The sequence below is a fragment of the Condylura cristata genome, unplaced genomic scaffold (assembly GCF_000260355.1).
Source record: "Condylura cristata isolate star-nosed mole 26May11 unplaced genomic scaffold, ConCri1.0 scaffold00017, whole genome shotgun sequence".
Taxonomy (NCBI): Eukaryota; Metazoa; Chordata; class Mammalia; order Eulipotyphla; family Talpidae; genus Condylura; species Condylura cristata.
The window spans coordinates 2,934,895-2,947,792 of NW_004567118.1; the positions used below are offsets into that span (position 1 = coordinate 2,934,895).

At 55.7% G+C, this 12,898-nt stretch overlaps 1 protein-coding gene across 4 annotated transcripts in view; it reads right to left on the minus strand.

Annotated features, from left to right (window-relative positions):
* ATP6V0A1 (ATPase, H+ transporting, lysosomal V0 subunit a1) overlaps nt 1–12,898 on the minus strand; it is a 54,588-nt gene continuing 41,690 nt past the window's right edge. For 2 of the 4 annotated variants that reach the window (XM_004684159.2, XM_012726219.1), the window contains exons 18-22: nt 12,399–12,506; nt 11,490–11,507; nt 7,136–7,253; nt 6,670–6,841; nt 1–1,439 (exon numbers count right to left, since the gene is read on the minus strand). In XM_004684159.2, the coding sequence (XP_004684216.1) occupies nt 1,346–1,439; nt 6,670–6,841; nt 7,136–7,253; nt 11,490–11,507; nt 12,399–12,506 (510 nt within the window). In that variant the 3' untranslated portion in view covers nt 1–1,345. The remainder of the gene's footprint in view (nt 1,440–6,669; nt 6,842–7,135; nt 7,254–11,489; nt 11,508–12,398; nt 12,507–12,898) is intronic. The other 2 variants (XM_004684160.2, XM_004684158.2) reach the window with 1 other exon arrangement.

Below are 12,898 nucleotides of genomic sequence, written 5' to 3' on the forward strand. Positions count from 1 at the left end.
TGTACAGTCAGACACACTTTATTCAGCATTGCAATGTCTGAACAGAAGGGCCTTGGGCAGGGTTCCTGACCAAGAACTCTGCTTCCAGCCCTGCTGTAAACAGAGCAGAGACGATCACGTGAACCATGGGGACCGGCAGGAAGGGGGCAGCACACAGGATCTGGGGCAGGTCACGCTGCACAGGGGTGAGCGGGGAGGGGGCCACGTCCAGGGCCAGCCCAGCCTGGGGAGCCAGCAAGCAGCTCTAAGCACTCAGAAGAGGCGGGTGGGGGAGGGCAGGGGCCACTGGAGGCAGCGGGGGTGGGGGGTGGGGGGGCAATTTAGCTGAAGCAGCCAGGGCTGCTGCTCCAACACATGATTAAGTGGCCCGAAGACCTGTCGCCTGCTGGGGGTGACAGGGCAGGTGGCGCCTTCGCGGGGCCCATCTCCAGCCTGCAGGACGGGGGTTCACCTCTCACCACCTCGTACACTGGCAGCCCTGCTGGCCCTTGTTGACCAGCAAGCCATAAATGACACCTGCCTTCCCTACCTATGACCCCATCTCTCAACTTGGGGTCAGCGTGGGGGGAAGGGACAAGCACAGCAGGCAGAGCATTGCCACCCAGGGGAACCACTGCTCTGCACGGGGACTCATGATTGGCCAGGAAGGTGCAGTCTGGGCCAGGAGGGCATGGCCACGGCGCTGCCCAGAGGGTGTGCTTGAGGCAGGCCGCTGGGGCCGGGAGGCACCAGCCAGGCCCTGCTGTGCTGTGTTATGCTGGGTGCAAGCGGGAGGGGAGGGATGAGAGTGTAGAGTAGGGGTCAGAGAGGTTGGGGGTCCTGGGACCTGGGGGTGGATGGTTCACTTCGGTTCAGCAGAATTCCCAACTAACAAGAGCTCTGAAAACCACAGGGGATGGGCATAAATACCACCTTCCTGGGCCTACCTCATGCTGACGCACGGGTATGCCAAAGAGCACCCCTCCCCAACCGGTAACCAGAATGGCAGGGAGGGGCAGGGCCTCGGTGTGGATGATGAAGGCTCCTTCCAGCTGCTGCAATTATGTGCAAGCCTAAAGGGGCCTGGGCTCGCGTGACCATGCAGAAGGGGGTCCACCCCAGGGGTCACAGAAGGAGGCTGCTGGCTGGCTGGAGGCAGTGGGTGTCTAGTGTGAGTGACAGCTGGGGCCCAGCTTCGCCCTGGGAAATAGCCACACTACACACAAAGCCAGGGTGGCAGGGGCCAGGGAAAGGTGGGAGGAACGCCACGAATGTGCCGAGGCCCAGGGAACACTACCACAGGTAAGAGGAGTACCACCAGTTATTGTGGAGCACGCGAGGACCGCAGGGCACTGCCCAGAGGGGCTCACTCATCAAACTTCCCTTCCCGAATGTGCTCGAAGGAGAAGGGGAGGAACTTGAAACCGGTCCCACTGTAGAATTTGTTCTGGAACTCCACCCTGGGGAAAGGGAAGAGGAAAGTCATCAATGCGCAAACCTTTCAGGACTTCACAGCTGGCTGGGGAAGAGGCCCCGCCTCTGCCCACCCAAATGAAGTCCCCCCAAGAACTTGAGGAAAAAGCCCTGTGTCCTGACCCACCCACCGAGCCCCCAGGGAACAGAGGGTCTTGAAGCAAAACTCTGTAAAGAGCCCTGAGCAAGACAAGTTCAGCTGGCTGAGTCTAACAGCAATGCAGGGTCCCCAAAGGCCTTCTCTTGGAGGGACTGTCAGGTAGAACTCTAGGGGGAGCGCGGAGTGGGGGCCCCTCAGCCCAGACTCGGGCAAGCACCTCTATTGTACTGCAGGGAGTGAAAGCTGGATGCTTTTGACTAAGGGGAGGAAATTCCCAGATCAGGGGGAAATTAGGAGGGGACATTGTCTCAAAGTGATGGCAACAACATTCTCTAACTACAAAAAACATCTGAGAAGGAATTCTCCTCCTGGGGACTGAAAGGAAAAGCAGAATACTAACTGCTTTCCCAGCAGCTCGGCTTCCATGCCATTGGTCTCCGCAGCCCTGACAGGGCAGGGGCGCTGAGGGGCAGGAAGACCTCGCTCCTGCCTGCAGAGCCAGGCAGGCTGGCTGGCTTCCCCTGCAGGCCTGCCCTGGAAGGCTGCCCAGCAACCAAATCACCACCAAATATGGGCAGAAAAATGCGTGATTCAGAGGACAAAAAAGCCAAGGAGAGCTGCCCTGAGGAATAGTTTCCACACAGCTGCCTGACCCAGGGGCACCAGAAAACCGGGGACGGACAGGCCTCAGGCTGGCGCTCCTGCCCCCCAGGGCTTCATGCCCAGCCTGCAGCCTGCCTCTCTTCTGGCTGCCTCACTCCAAGCCAGGAAGGGGAAATGAGCAAAATGGGGTGAAGTGGGAGTGGCCTAGGGCCCAAGCAAGGGAGGACTCCCCAGCGGCCCCTCCAGGTGTGGGTGCTGGCTGAGGACAGAGTGGCAGAGATGCCAGCTTCACCCCAGGGAAGAAGAGGTGAAACAGAATTTACTGTGTGGGTATAAGAACAGGCTGTCTTCTTGCCCCACATTCCACAGGGGCTGGGCAAACCACCCCCACCCACCCCCGCAGGGAAAATGTGTCCAGGGCTGGGGAGCTGCAGGCTGAAGTCCTTACGTGCGGCATTCCACACGGGACTGCAGTGGCTGCCATGGCCCAGCGCCCCTCTGAGGCTCTGCATAGGCTTCAGGCTCCAGTCCCAGGCCCCCTCTGAGGAAATGCTGGGGGGTGGGAGGCGCGGCAGGGGGTGGATTATGCTCCTAGCTCACCTCTGTAGGGTCTGATTCCTTCACAGCGGGTAGATTGGTTTTGCACTGGGTGCTTCTGTGCACTGGGGTATTTCTGAACAACTAAAATTAGGTGAACATGGTCCCTTTTCCATCATCAGCATATAGCCAAGAAGTGAGCAAGCTGCCCTTGGTCCTGTGACGTTTCCAGAACAGATCTACTGGCTATAACCACACAAGCAATTCTGACTCCACCTGAGCAAATGGAGAGGTTTCAGGGCCTTTCAGATGCCTGGGGGCATCCCTCCACAGGCCTCTTCTACCCCGGGGTCCGATGGGGAGGAAGAGGGTCATGTGACTGGGATGGGGGTACAGAGATCTGCCTGAGTCAAGGGGGGTCCCGCTGATACAGTGCAGCTGCTCCAGGCAGGAGACAGGGCTGGCCTGACTTGGCCCCCTGGCCCAGCCATGCTCAGAGCACAGGACCTCCCAGCATGGAGCTGGAAAGCCATCTCCCTGCAGTCTCCCCACCCTCTCCCCCTCCCAAGCAGGGAAACACGTGCTTCCTGAGAAAGTACAAACACGAAGTGCTTGGTGTCGGGGTGCGGCAGGGTCTTCCTGGCCACCGAGTTCTTCCTTCTTGGGGGGAACGGTACCCTGCTCCCCTCAGGGGCTTCTGGGACTCTGTCACACTCTAGGCTGCTCAAACGCATCTCGAGAATTCACTAGTTGTGAGGAAAGCCTTGGGAAGCCAGATGGGCCCCCATTACCCCTTCCAGCCCAACACCTGGCAGAAGCCTAGCTGGGAGCCCACAGGAAGAGCCTCCTGCTAAGTAACAGGAAACCTGGTTTCCTTGAGGGAACGGGATGGAGTCCCTGGCTGCTGTGTGCCTTTCCTGGCAGGGGTGTGTGGCTGAGGGGTGCAGTTGTAGAAAGAGGAATTCTGAGCCGGGCTGCTTCGCTGGTCCTTTGGGCCACGATCTGCACTGCACAGGGCCTGGCACACAGGCTGGTCTGATGCCCACCGGCAGGGCATGATGGCCGCCAGGAGCCACATTTCAGGTGTTTCCACTTCTCTTGGGGCAGCGATTCCTAACTACCCCACGCTGCTGGCTGTGTACCACTGCATTCCAGTCATGGCCTTAGCCACCATATCTGGGACCGCAAGGGCACACCTGCACGTAAATGGGACACGCTGGCTAGGGTGTGGCTGGGGAGGCCATGAGCACCAGCCTCTGTGCTACAATCAGAGCGGTGTCCACAGTTACAGCTACAGATCACATCCTGGCCTCCACCTCTGCTGAGGAGAGAGGGGCCTAATTACAGCAGGCAAGAAAGCCCAGCACATTTTACCAGGCCAGTGGGAGGAAAGAGAGGGGCGGACATAATTTAGAGAATTGGTGGGCTACTTGGTTCGCTGCTCATTTGTTTTCACACGATCACCCACCTTCGTGTGGTCTACGTGAATCTCTGACTCGTGGCATATTTTTGTTATCAAATCAGGTGTTTTTCTTCTTGATCCCAACAAAAAGGCCCAGGGCAGCCCTTGCATCAGAATCAGGAAGCCCCAGCTGAAAACCAAGGTCTGAAGAAGCCAAGCAGGAGTGAGGAGAACCAACAGCCACACCCCAAGGCCATTTCCTTCAGGACCCTCACCTGTGCATCCCAGCACCCCTCACACCTAGAGACTCAGTCCAGCGACAGAGACCAGGAGCTTTTGCATCACAGCCACCTTTGGCCAGGAGGGGGCGCACAAGCACGGGGTTTCCTTCCCACTCTAAACCTGTGGCCTGAGAGGGGATTCTAAAAGCTGCAGAGAGGAGCCTTTGGTGTTTTCTCTTTTTCCCAATACTTCCACCTAAAACCACACAGGCCCCACAGCCCAACATGCTGTCCTTGCAAACAGCATCTGAGGGGCATTCAGATGTGACTCTTCCCTCTTGCTAACAGACTACAAAGCAAGTAGGGGCCAGCCAGACAGCCTCTCCACGGCCTCCTGACTTTCAAGCAGGGGCAGCCACCTGCCCTGAGTGCAGGCCTATGACACACCAGCCACGAGGCGCTGTCCTGTGCACTGCTTCCTGCTTGGCCACAGCGGCCTTCTCACAGGAGTCCTCTTCACAGCAGAAAACGTGTGACACATAAGGACTTTCCTCAGGGCCATCCAGCTAGGCCTGACAGGGCTGGAATCCGACTCGAGGTTGGCCTAATTCTGAAGCCTGCTCTCATTGCTTTCTCAGCCCAGCCAGGAGGATGTGGGAAGACACCATGTCTCAAAGACCATAGGGGAGCCTGAGGAAGAAGTAACCTGGCAACAAAGCGTGACACCCCAAATGGCCTCAGCTCACCGTAGGGATGAGGCCAAGCCCAGGCAGCCTTCCTCGCACTGCACGGGCCTGGCTCGCAGCTCTGATAGTTTGGGATCAGCTCCCTGACGGGTCAAGAGGTGACAGACTCTCTACTTGGATTGGATTCAAGCTGGGGTGGTAACTGTTCCCTCAAGCTCAGGAGATGGAGAAGTAAATAGGAAAGGAAGGGAGCTAAGAGGTCAAGAAAAAGTGAGTCACCACAGGCTGGCTACACAGACGTTCCCTCACACTGAGTGGCGGAGGAAGTGTGCTGGGGAGCGCACGCTGATAAGCTGAGAACAGGGGAGCCCGCCAGCAGTGCAGGCACGCAGCCCTCCCAACCCCAGGTCCACAGTAAACAACAGCTGGGCGGGGAAGAGGCCAGCAAGGAGGGGAAAGCCAGGCCGAGGGAGGGAGCCGGCTTCTGACGCAGCAGAAACTTTCTTCTAAAGGAGCTTTTGAGGGAAGAGTAAGTCCCCACCACACCTCACCCTGCTTCTCTTTTCCCTCTGAATGCTGGGCTGTAGCCAAGCCAGAAGAAACATTAAAAATGAGAAGAGTGGGAAAGAGGTATCTCAGGCTCAGACTTAGATTTTCTTCTGGTCTAGAGAAGTGATGGGAGACATTTGAGGGCCTCTTCCGACCTTAGGGTGTTAATACCTTAGATCAGCTCACCTAAGGGTCCCTAAGGAAGGCTCAGCAAGTTTATGATCCCCTCACTTGGAAAGGCTGTGCCACGTTGGAAGTGTGGGTGTTTCTCTGGGGAGAGATCAGCGCCTCTGGGGCTCAAGACCCAGAAGGAGAGGAAGAAATTGCCTCAGGGAAACGGAGACTGCAGAGGGCAGCAGCCGGAGAAGATGGAGGTTTCAAGTCTTGGTGCTGAGATGTCCCTAGCACATCTGGGAAGTAATTACACTTTACGAAAATTGTTCAGTTTGTCTGACATTCAAACTTGACTGGTGTCCTGTAATATATTTGAGGTCACAGCCACAGCCCCGACCCCAGCTCTCCCTTGGCCTGGGACTAGATACTCAGCAGACCCATCAAGAGGCACAAAGCACATTAAGGAACACCAAGCAGCCTCAAGCCACCTTCTAAAGAAGCAGCTTTGGTGCATTGAGCTACAATCTGGAGCCAGCATGCCCCTTGCCCACACCCTTGCCCACACGGAGCTGCCAGGGCCCAAAGACAATGGCACAATAGGGGTGGTAGGTGGGGGGGGGGGTGGAGAAAAAACTAGGCAAGATAAGCTCAAGCACGTTCCTGGACTTGAATCCTTTCCAGCTGCCTTCACTATTCTAAAGACAGGAGAAAGTTACATGCCAAAGCAAAAAGAAACGGACACAGCTAATTTCAGCAGCTCCTCTAAGCCACTGAAGAACACCGGGGCAGGGAGAGGACACGGACGGCACGTAGAGACTGGAACGGGTTCTCCCGGGGGACTGTGGAAACTGATCCGTGCTTTTCCAGATCAGGGCTGTTTCCTGACTCTGGACTAAGACTGGGCCTCAGGGGTGGGGGCAGGAATGCAGACAGCGCCTCGTGAAGGGACTGGACTGAGCACAAGAGTAAGCCTCGCCCCCACCTCCTGCCCCCAGCGTCTCTCACCAGTGCAAACGCAGTGCGTGGAGGAAGGCCGAGAGACCCTCCATGATCAGAAGGATGGCGACGGTCAGGGTGGCAAAGGCAGCGAAGATGAAGAACAGCGCCAGGCCTCCCGCCATGCTCTTCACGCTCAGGCCGATGTGGATCACCATGGTCCACAGTACCTCAGACAGCTCTGGAATGGGAGACACGCAACAGGTTCACTTCCACCGCCGCTCTGCTTCTCCAGCCCATGATCTAAAGGGCTCCCTGCTCCCAGGCTTCCCATGGCCTCAGCGGGACCACCGCACAGCTAGTCTGGAGAAGCACAGAGCTAACAGCTCTGTGGGAGGCCATCTGGACATCGTTCTCCCTGGTCAACTAAGAGCCTGAACAATCCTACAACCATTATGGAATTTCCATTCTATTTAAGCCCCCACCTGAGGTGCCCAGACAGGGGGAAGACCACAGTCTTCAGCCCGACACTCACGCGCATGAGCGAGGCTGAGAGCCCAGAGCCGCAGGTAGGAGGCGGTGTTGGAGATGCAGCCCAGGCAGTACTCGATGGTGTGGATGGCCTGGTGGACCATCGTGTCCCCAAAGTCAAACTGTTGTGGGAGGAAGCGAGAGAGAGCATGTGAGGCTGCGGGGGAGGGGCGAGTCCAGGAGGATTGGAGCTGTGGCCACGTGGCATCTTGGGTCTGAGGGTGGGCACTACGTGGCCAGGACACCTGGCTTTGCACCCAGGTGCTGCAGCTGTGCCAGCCCCAGAAATCCTGCCTAGCTTATCCCCTGCTGGAACACTCCATTGCCCTCAAAATGCTGCATTTTAATGAACTAAATCTTCATGACAGTCTTCTCAACACATGTTTTTTCTACTAGGCTGTTAGCTCAAGAGGGAAGTACAGGCAGAGTCCTCACTCAGGCTGTCAGGGCCCCAAGGACCCGCAACTGGACCTGTCTAGGACTCCCAACTTCCGGCGCAACAGGAGGGGCCTGCGCTGCAGTGCTGGAGGCCAGGCAGGGCTCTTCCCCGTGCCTGCGGCTGGTAGCTGCTGGAGATTAGCCCACTGTAGCCACTCCACTTTTTACGTGTGGGAGCAAGATAATCTCCTTTTGCTTTTGTGACTTCTGAGATTCCACAGGGAAATTCTAGCAAAAGTGTTACAAATTCCTACTTGGATAGTTAAGACAAGACGGAACAGCTGCTGCTTTTTGTTTTCCTTATGCTCCCAGTTTTCTTTTCAACACCCAGAATTGTTTCCAGAATAAAGAGGTGGGGCTGGAACAAGCCCTCCGGGTCCACCTTCAGGGCTGCTCTAGGCCTGGCTGACGCTAAGCACCAGGTGCTCTGGAGGAGGGGGCAGTAAGCAGCCACTGAACTGCAGGGGCTCCTTCCCAGTCAGAAGGCTTTCAGGCTCCCCCTCCCCACACTCCCTGCCTAGAGTCAGTCTAATTTTCACTTTCTTTCAAGACTAACATGACTCCTTTCACTTGCCCTGGGAAACTGCCTGAGGACAGGACGGGGGAAGGGGCTGGCTGGGAAGGCCAAACAGCCCAGATCTTCGGTATGGACCACGGGACAGGCCAGCAGACACCATCACCGGGCAACTGCCTCTCTTTATTTCCTATGTCTGTCTGGGGTTTTCTCCTGAACAGGCTCTTCAGGCCTCCAAACTACCATGAAACTGGGTTAATCCTAGTGACCTCGATCCCAACAGTGCTGTCTAAGAGCTTTCCCCACCGCTGGCTGCTGTCCCACAGACCGTGCTCAGAGGGAGGAGAGGACCGCCAGCCCCAGGGCGCCGGCCTTCAGGCCAGCCCATGAGCAGTCACTGCTGGCTCCCTTAGAACAGCGCCTTCCAGCACTTCTACTCCACCTGGTGTTTCTCCCCCTTTAAAAAAAAAAAACAAGGATAATGGCGACTAGGGAGAAAGCTTCCCTCTGGGTACTACCCTTACTTTCTCCTCTCCAGTACCCCCCTTCTTGCCTTGGGCTGTTTTCGTAACTAGACAATGGGGATAATGGTGGGGTGAGAACTGAGAAATCTAGGAGTCTGCCTCAGACCTGCCCTGTGAATCAGCTGTGACTGACCACGCATCACCATGTTCTCTACCCCTTCCTCAGCACTGTCCACACCTACCTTGGCCTCTACCCTCTCTGCTCCACAAGCCACCCCTTTTTGGCGTGTTTACCCCATTCCCCAGCCGAGAGGCCTAACAGAGGTGTGTCATGAGCCCAGAGTGTCATCACCACTGTCTCGCCTTCCTCCCTGGAGACACTCTCCTCCCCTTGGTTTCCTTCCACCTTTCTCGATACTCCTTCCTGGTCTCCACCATGGCTCTTTCTTAAATGCTGGGGCTCCAGCCTCAGCCCTATGTCTCCTCTGCAATACTGCCACTAGGGCTCCAGTAGCCACTATAGGAGGAACCCCCATGTGGACACCTCCATTTCAGAGTCACCTATTTCCTACTAGCTGTGCCACATCTCTTCTTGGGACATCATAGAGGCGTCAACCTCAGTGCCACTCCAAGCTAGGAGAACAGTTAGCGTCTCCTTCTACTCCATGGGCCTGGCTACCACAGTCACTGGTGATGCCTGAGGAACTGCCTGGAAGCCAGTCAGGCTCTCGAGGCCTACAGTCACCAGGGCTCTGGGACCCAGAGTTTCAGTTCCTTAGTCTCCTATGGGCCTGAGGTACTGATCACTAAACGCCTCACTTGACTACAGGCCTCCCCATTTTCTCCTGACTGACCACGTGGCTAATCCTGCCGTCCCCGGAACGTGTCCGCCACACTCAGCGTGCTCCACAGCATCTCACCATCTCAGCACTGCACGACTATCCCGTCACTTGCACATCAGCGCCCTCCAATGGTACCTGGTTGTCTAAACACCCTGCCCTGGCTGGTTCCCACCTACCTCTAATCTCACCTTGCACCTGTCCTGGTCCTGACTCTGCTCCAGGCAAGCTTAATACTTGCTTATCCCCACACACGATGAACCTGCAGGCCTCTGAGCCTGCTGACAACCACACACACTGGCGGGGCCGCACCCCTTCTCTCTCCAGAGACTCATGCTTGGACCAGCCTGAGCTTCGGAACAGGAATAATTCCCTTACGGAGTCCTTTCCTGGTTTCCTCTTCCCCATTCCCACCCAGGTATTGTCAGATGCCCTCTTTCTATGCTCCAAATGCATCCTGGGAACACCTTGATCACAGCAGCTGTCGCCCAGACTGTTTCCTCAACTTAGGAGTTCCTTAAAAGCAAGGACTGTTTTTCATCTCTCAGGTTCCTGGAAATAATTATAGTGTTTGCTGCATGGAGGGTGAATGGGTGAAATGAATGCACCGATGGAAAGATGCACATGGCGGTGCCTCCTGAGTGGTTACAGCCATCACAGATTTCTCAAGACAACCAGCTGGCCTGGGCCTGGTTTGCAACTGGGCCGAGTGCTCCCACTGGCCTCCCTGGGGAGGGTACTGCTGCTTCCACCCAGCTGGAACAATGACCTGTGTGGGGAAAATGGGTGGTCACAGCCAGGTCAAATAGGGATGTTCTAGAGGAAGGCTGGACCTTTAAGGGCAAAAATTTAAAATAATTGTGAGTTACCTAAATTGGACCACAGAGAACTAGACTGTTACCTGATAAAGATAAGGTAAAGATAAGGTGTTTTAACTACTTAGGAAGCTGAGACTGGGGGGCAGCAACTGGGGAGGCTGCCGACAGGCCTCACCTCTCGCCAGTCCCCTGGGACGAGGCTACCATCGAGAGCCATTCCGCTAGTGGCGCGGGTGCTCCCCTTGGAAGACATTAGAACGAGCAGCACCTCAGTGGCACAGGAACATCAGGCAGCCCCACAGGGGCTGTGCCACAGGGCAGGCCAGGAACACGGCCCCTGCGCGCTGGCACAGGGGCCCCGCCAGCCTTCAGGGAGACCCAGAGGTCTGTTTTTATGTAGAGCAGCAAAGGTTTTTCCATTCATTACCATCCAGCTACCCTCGCAGAGAGGGTCGGGGAGCCAGGGGAGGGAGGGGAAGTTCACAGGTCTAGGTATTTCAGACAGAAGTTTTGGGGGAAGATGCAAACAGTGCAGCAAGGTGTTATGAAAACCCCACTCAAAACTTGTGTGCCGCTAAGTGCGTGCGTGCTGAGCTGGAAGGTGCTCTACTCCAGACTGGCCTGAATGTTTGGCCAACTTTCCTTCTGTGTTTGTTTGTCTGTGTGTGGCTGGCATGACACGAGCACCCTTCACGCAGATGGATCGCTTTTTCTGGAATGCATTTGCGAGGCAAAGCCTCTTCCTGAAGCTGTCCACCTCCCACCTGGGTCACAAGAGGGAACCACAAGCGAGAGGCCAGCAGTCCTCACTTCAAGCACCATCAAGCTGATGAGGGCAGCAGGAAGGCTGGCTGCATCTCAGACAGGGAAAGGGCAAGCTTTACTCATAAACACTCAGAGGTGCAGCGAGGAAATAGCTACTCCCAGTGGCAGAGCGACCACAACATCACAGGAGAGGAAGACAGAGGCCAAAGGGATTTAACTCCCAAGGGGAGTTACTTCAAGAATGCCAAAGCAGACATTACTTGTAGCTCCTTTCAAAGCCATTCTCAGAGGCATTAGATCAGCAGAGTCAATGAAACAAGACAAAGGTGACTGACATGAGATGTAGTGAACGGAGATGAGCTCTGTCAGAACACGGGTTCATGAACTGATTAGAAATGGCCGATGAGATGCGGGAGGCAGGGGTCACGTGTGGCCAGGATGCGGCAGGGTCAGCAGAGTGATCACAAGGATTGGAAGAGAAGCCACAGAGAAACATGAAGGCAAAGCCAGCTGGTCTTACCACGTCATCCTCGGTAGGCTTGAAAACACAAATTTACACTTAGTGGGAAGTCACGCCACACACACAGTCACACGTCATAAGCACGGGGCCGCAGACTGCTTCAGGGCGGGGGTCGCTGATGGTAAAGGGACAGGTATATCCGGGGCAGGCGTCCTCCACGTACCCAGAGAGCAACATCAATGGGACTGACAGCATTAACATTTCTATTTTTAAAAGACACCCCAGTCCTTGTGATTTCTTTGTAAAAGTTACAAAGAGGTCAGTCAGACTGGACAGTCCAGCCATCTACGTCCTCAACTCCTATTCTGCTTCTTTAAAAAGAGTATTACAAATAGATGAGATTCAGCAGTTCTGTTCAGAGGCTCTGTGGTCAGTCAAGGGGATTTTCAAGGAAAAAATCTAGCCTGGCTTTAATACTTTTCACTCACCCTGTAAAAAGTAACCAAATAAAAGGTTCAAATAAAAAGTCCATAGCAAGGGCCTGTCGGGGGAACAGGGCAGTACCAGGGACTCCAGTTCCAGGCTCTGAGGGGGGCCAGGCCCGTGCCTGAAGGTGCCTGCGTTTCTGGTCACAAGAGCTGGGGAGCCGGGGATGGGGGCGGGGGTGGGTTTGAGGCCTGCTCTGCCCTGGTTAGCGGCAGGAGTAACTGAGACCCGCCTTCGGGGTACTGCGGCAACGTGGACTTCAAGAGGCTGGACAACAGAACAAAGGCTGCGGGGTCTGCGGGCAGTGCTGGAGCTCAGAGCAGGGCCCACGGGGAAAAGCCGCGCCCTAAGAGGGCCAGAAGGCAGGGGGGCACGTGTATTAGTATTTTTACTTTCAGGAAGCCAGGGAGTGTGGTTTCTCAGGCACACAGACGAAAGCTGCCCGAGGAGAAAGGAGAGGAGGCCCCCAGCGCTGGGTCTTACCTCCTCCGCGTCCTCCGAGTGGGTGGAGAGCTGGTCATGCTGAATAATCTCAGCATCCTCCTCTGTCGGTCCGTTGCCCACCCTGATCCCACCAAAGTTGAGAGTTCCCTACACAGGCGAACAGAAAGAGTAGAATTTGCCTGGGCTTTAATGTGACATTCTGTGAGGTGGGGAAGGGCGATGGTTAGTACACACGAACCTCCGAAAGGCACAAATTCTCACTACGAAAACAAAACCCACTTTGAACAGCTAAATAAAAACAAACCACTGATCCCACCCAAACACCACCTCCCGAGAACAGCCCCAGCTACCTGTACCACCTCTACTGCTTCACAGGAAATAGGCACTTCTGCCTAGAGCGCCAAGACATACCAGCCTCACCCCATCAGCGCTAACTGAGAATCCTGCTTAAGTGGGTGCTTAATACGAACAGACTCTCATAGCAAGTGTATCTCTTCTGTGAAGTCATCAAGGGCCTAAGTTTTTCTGGAACTAAAGAA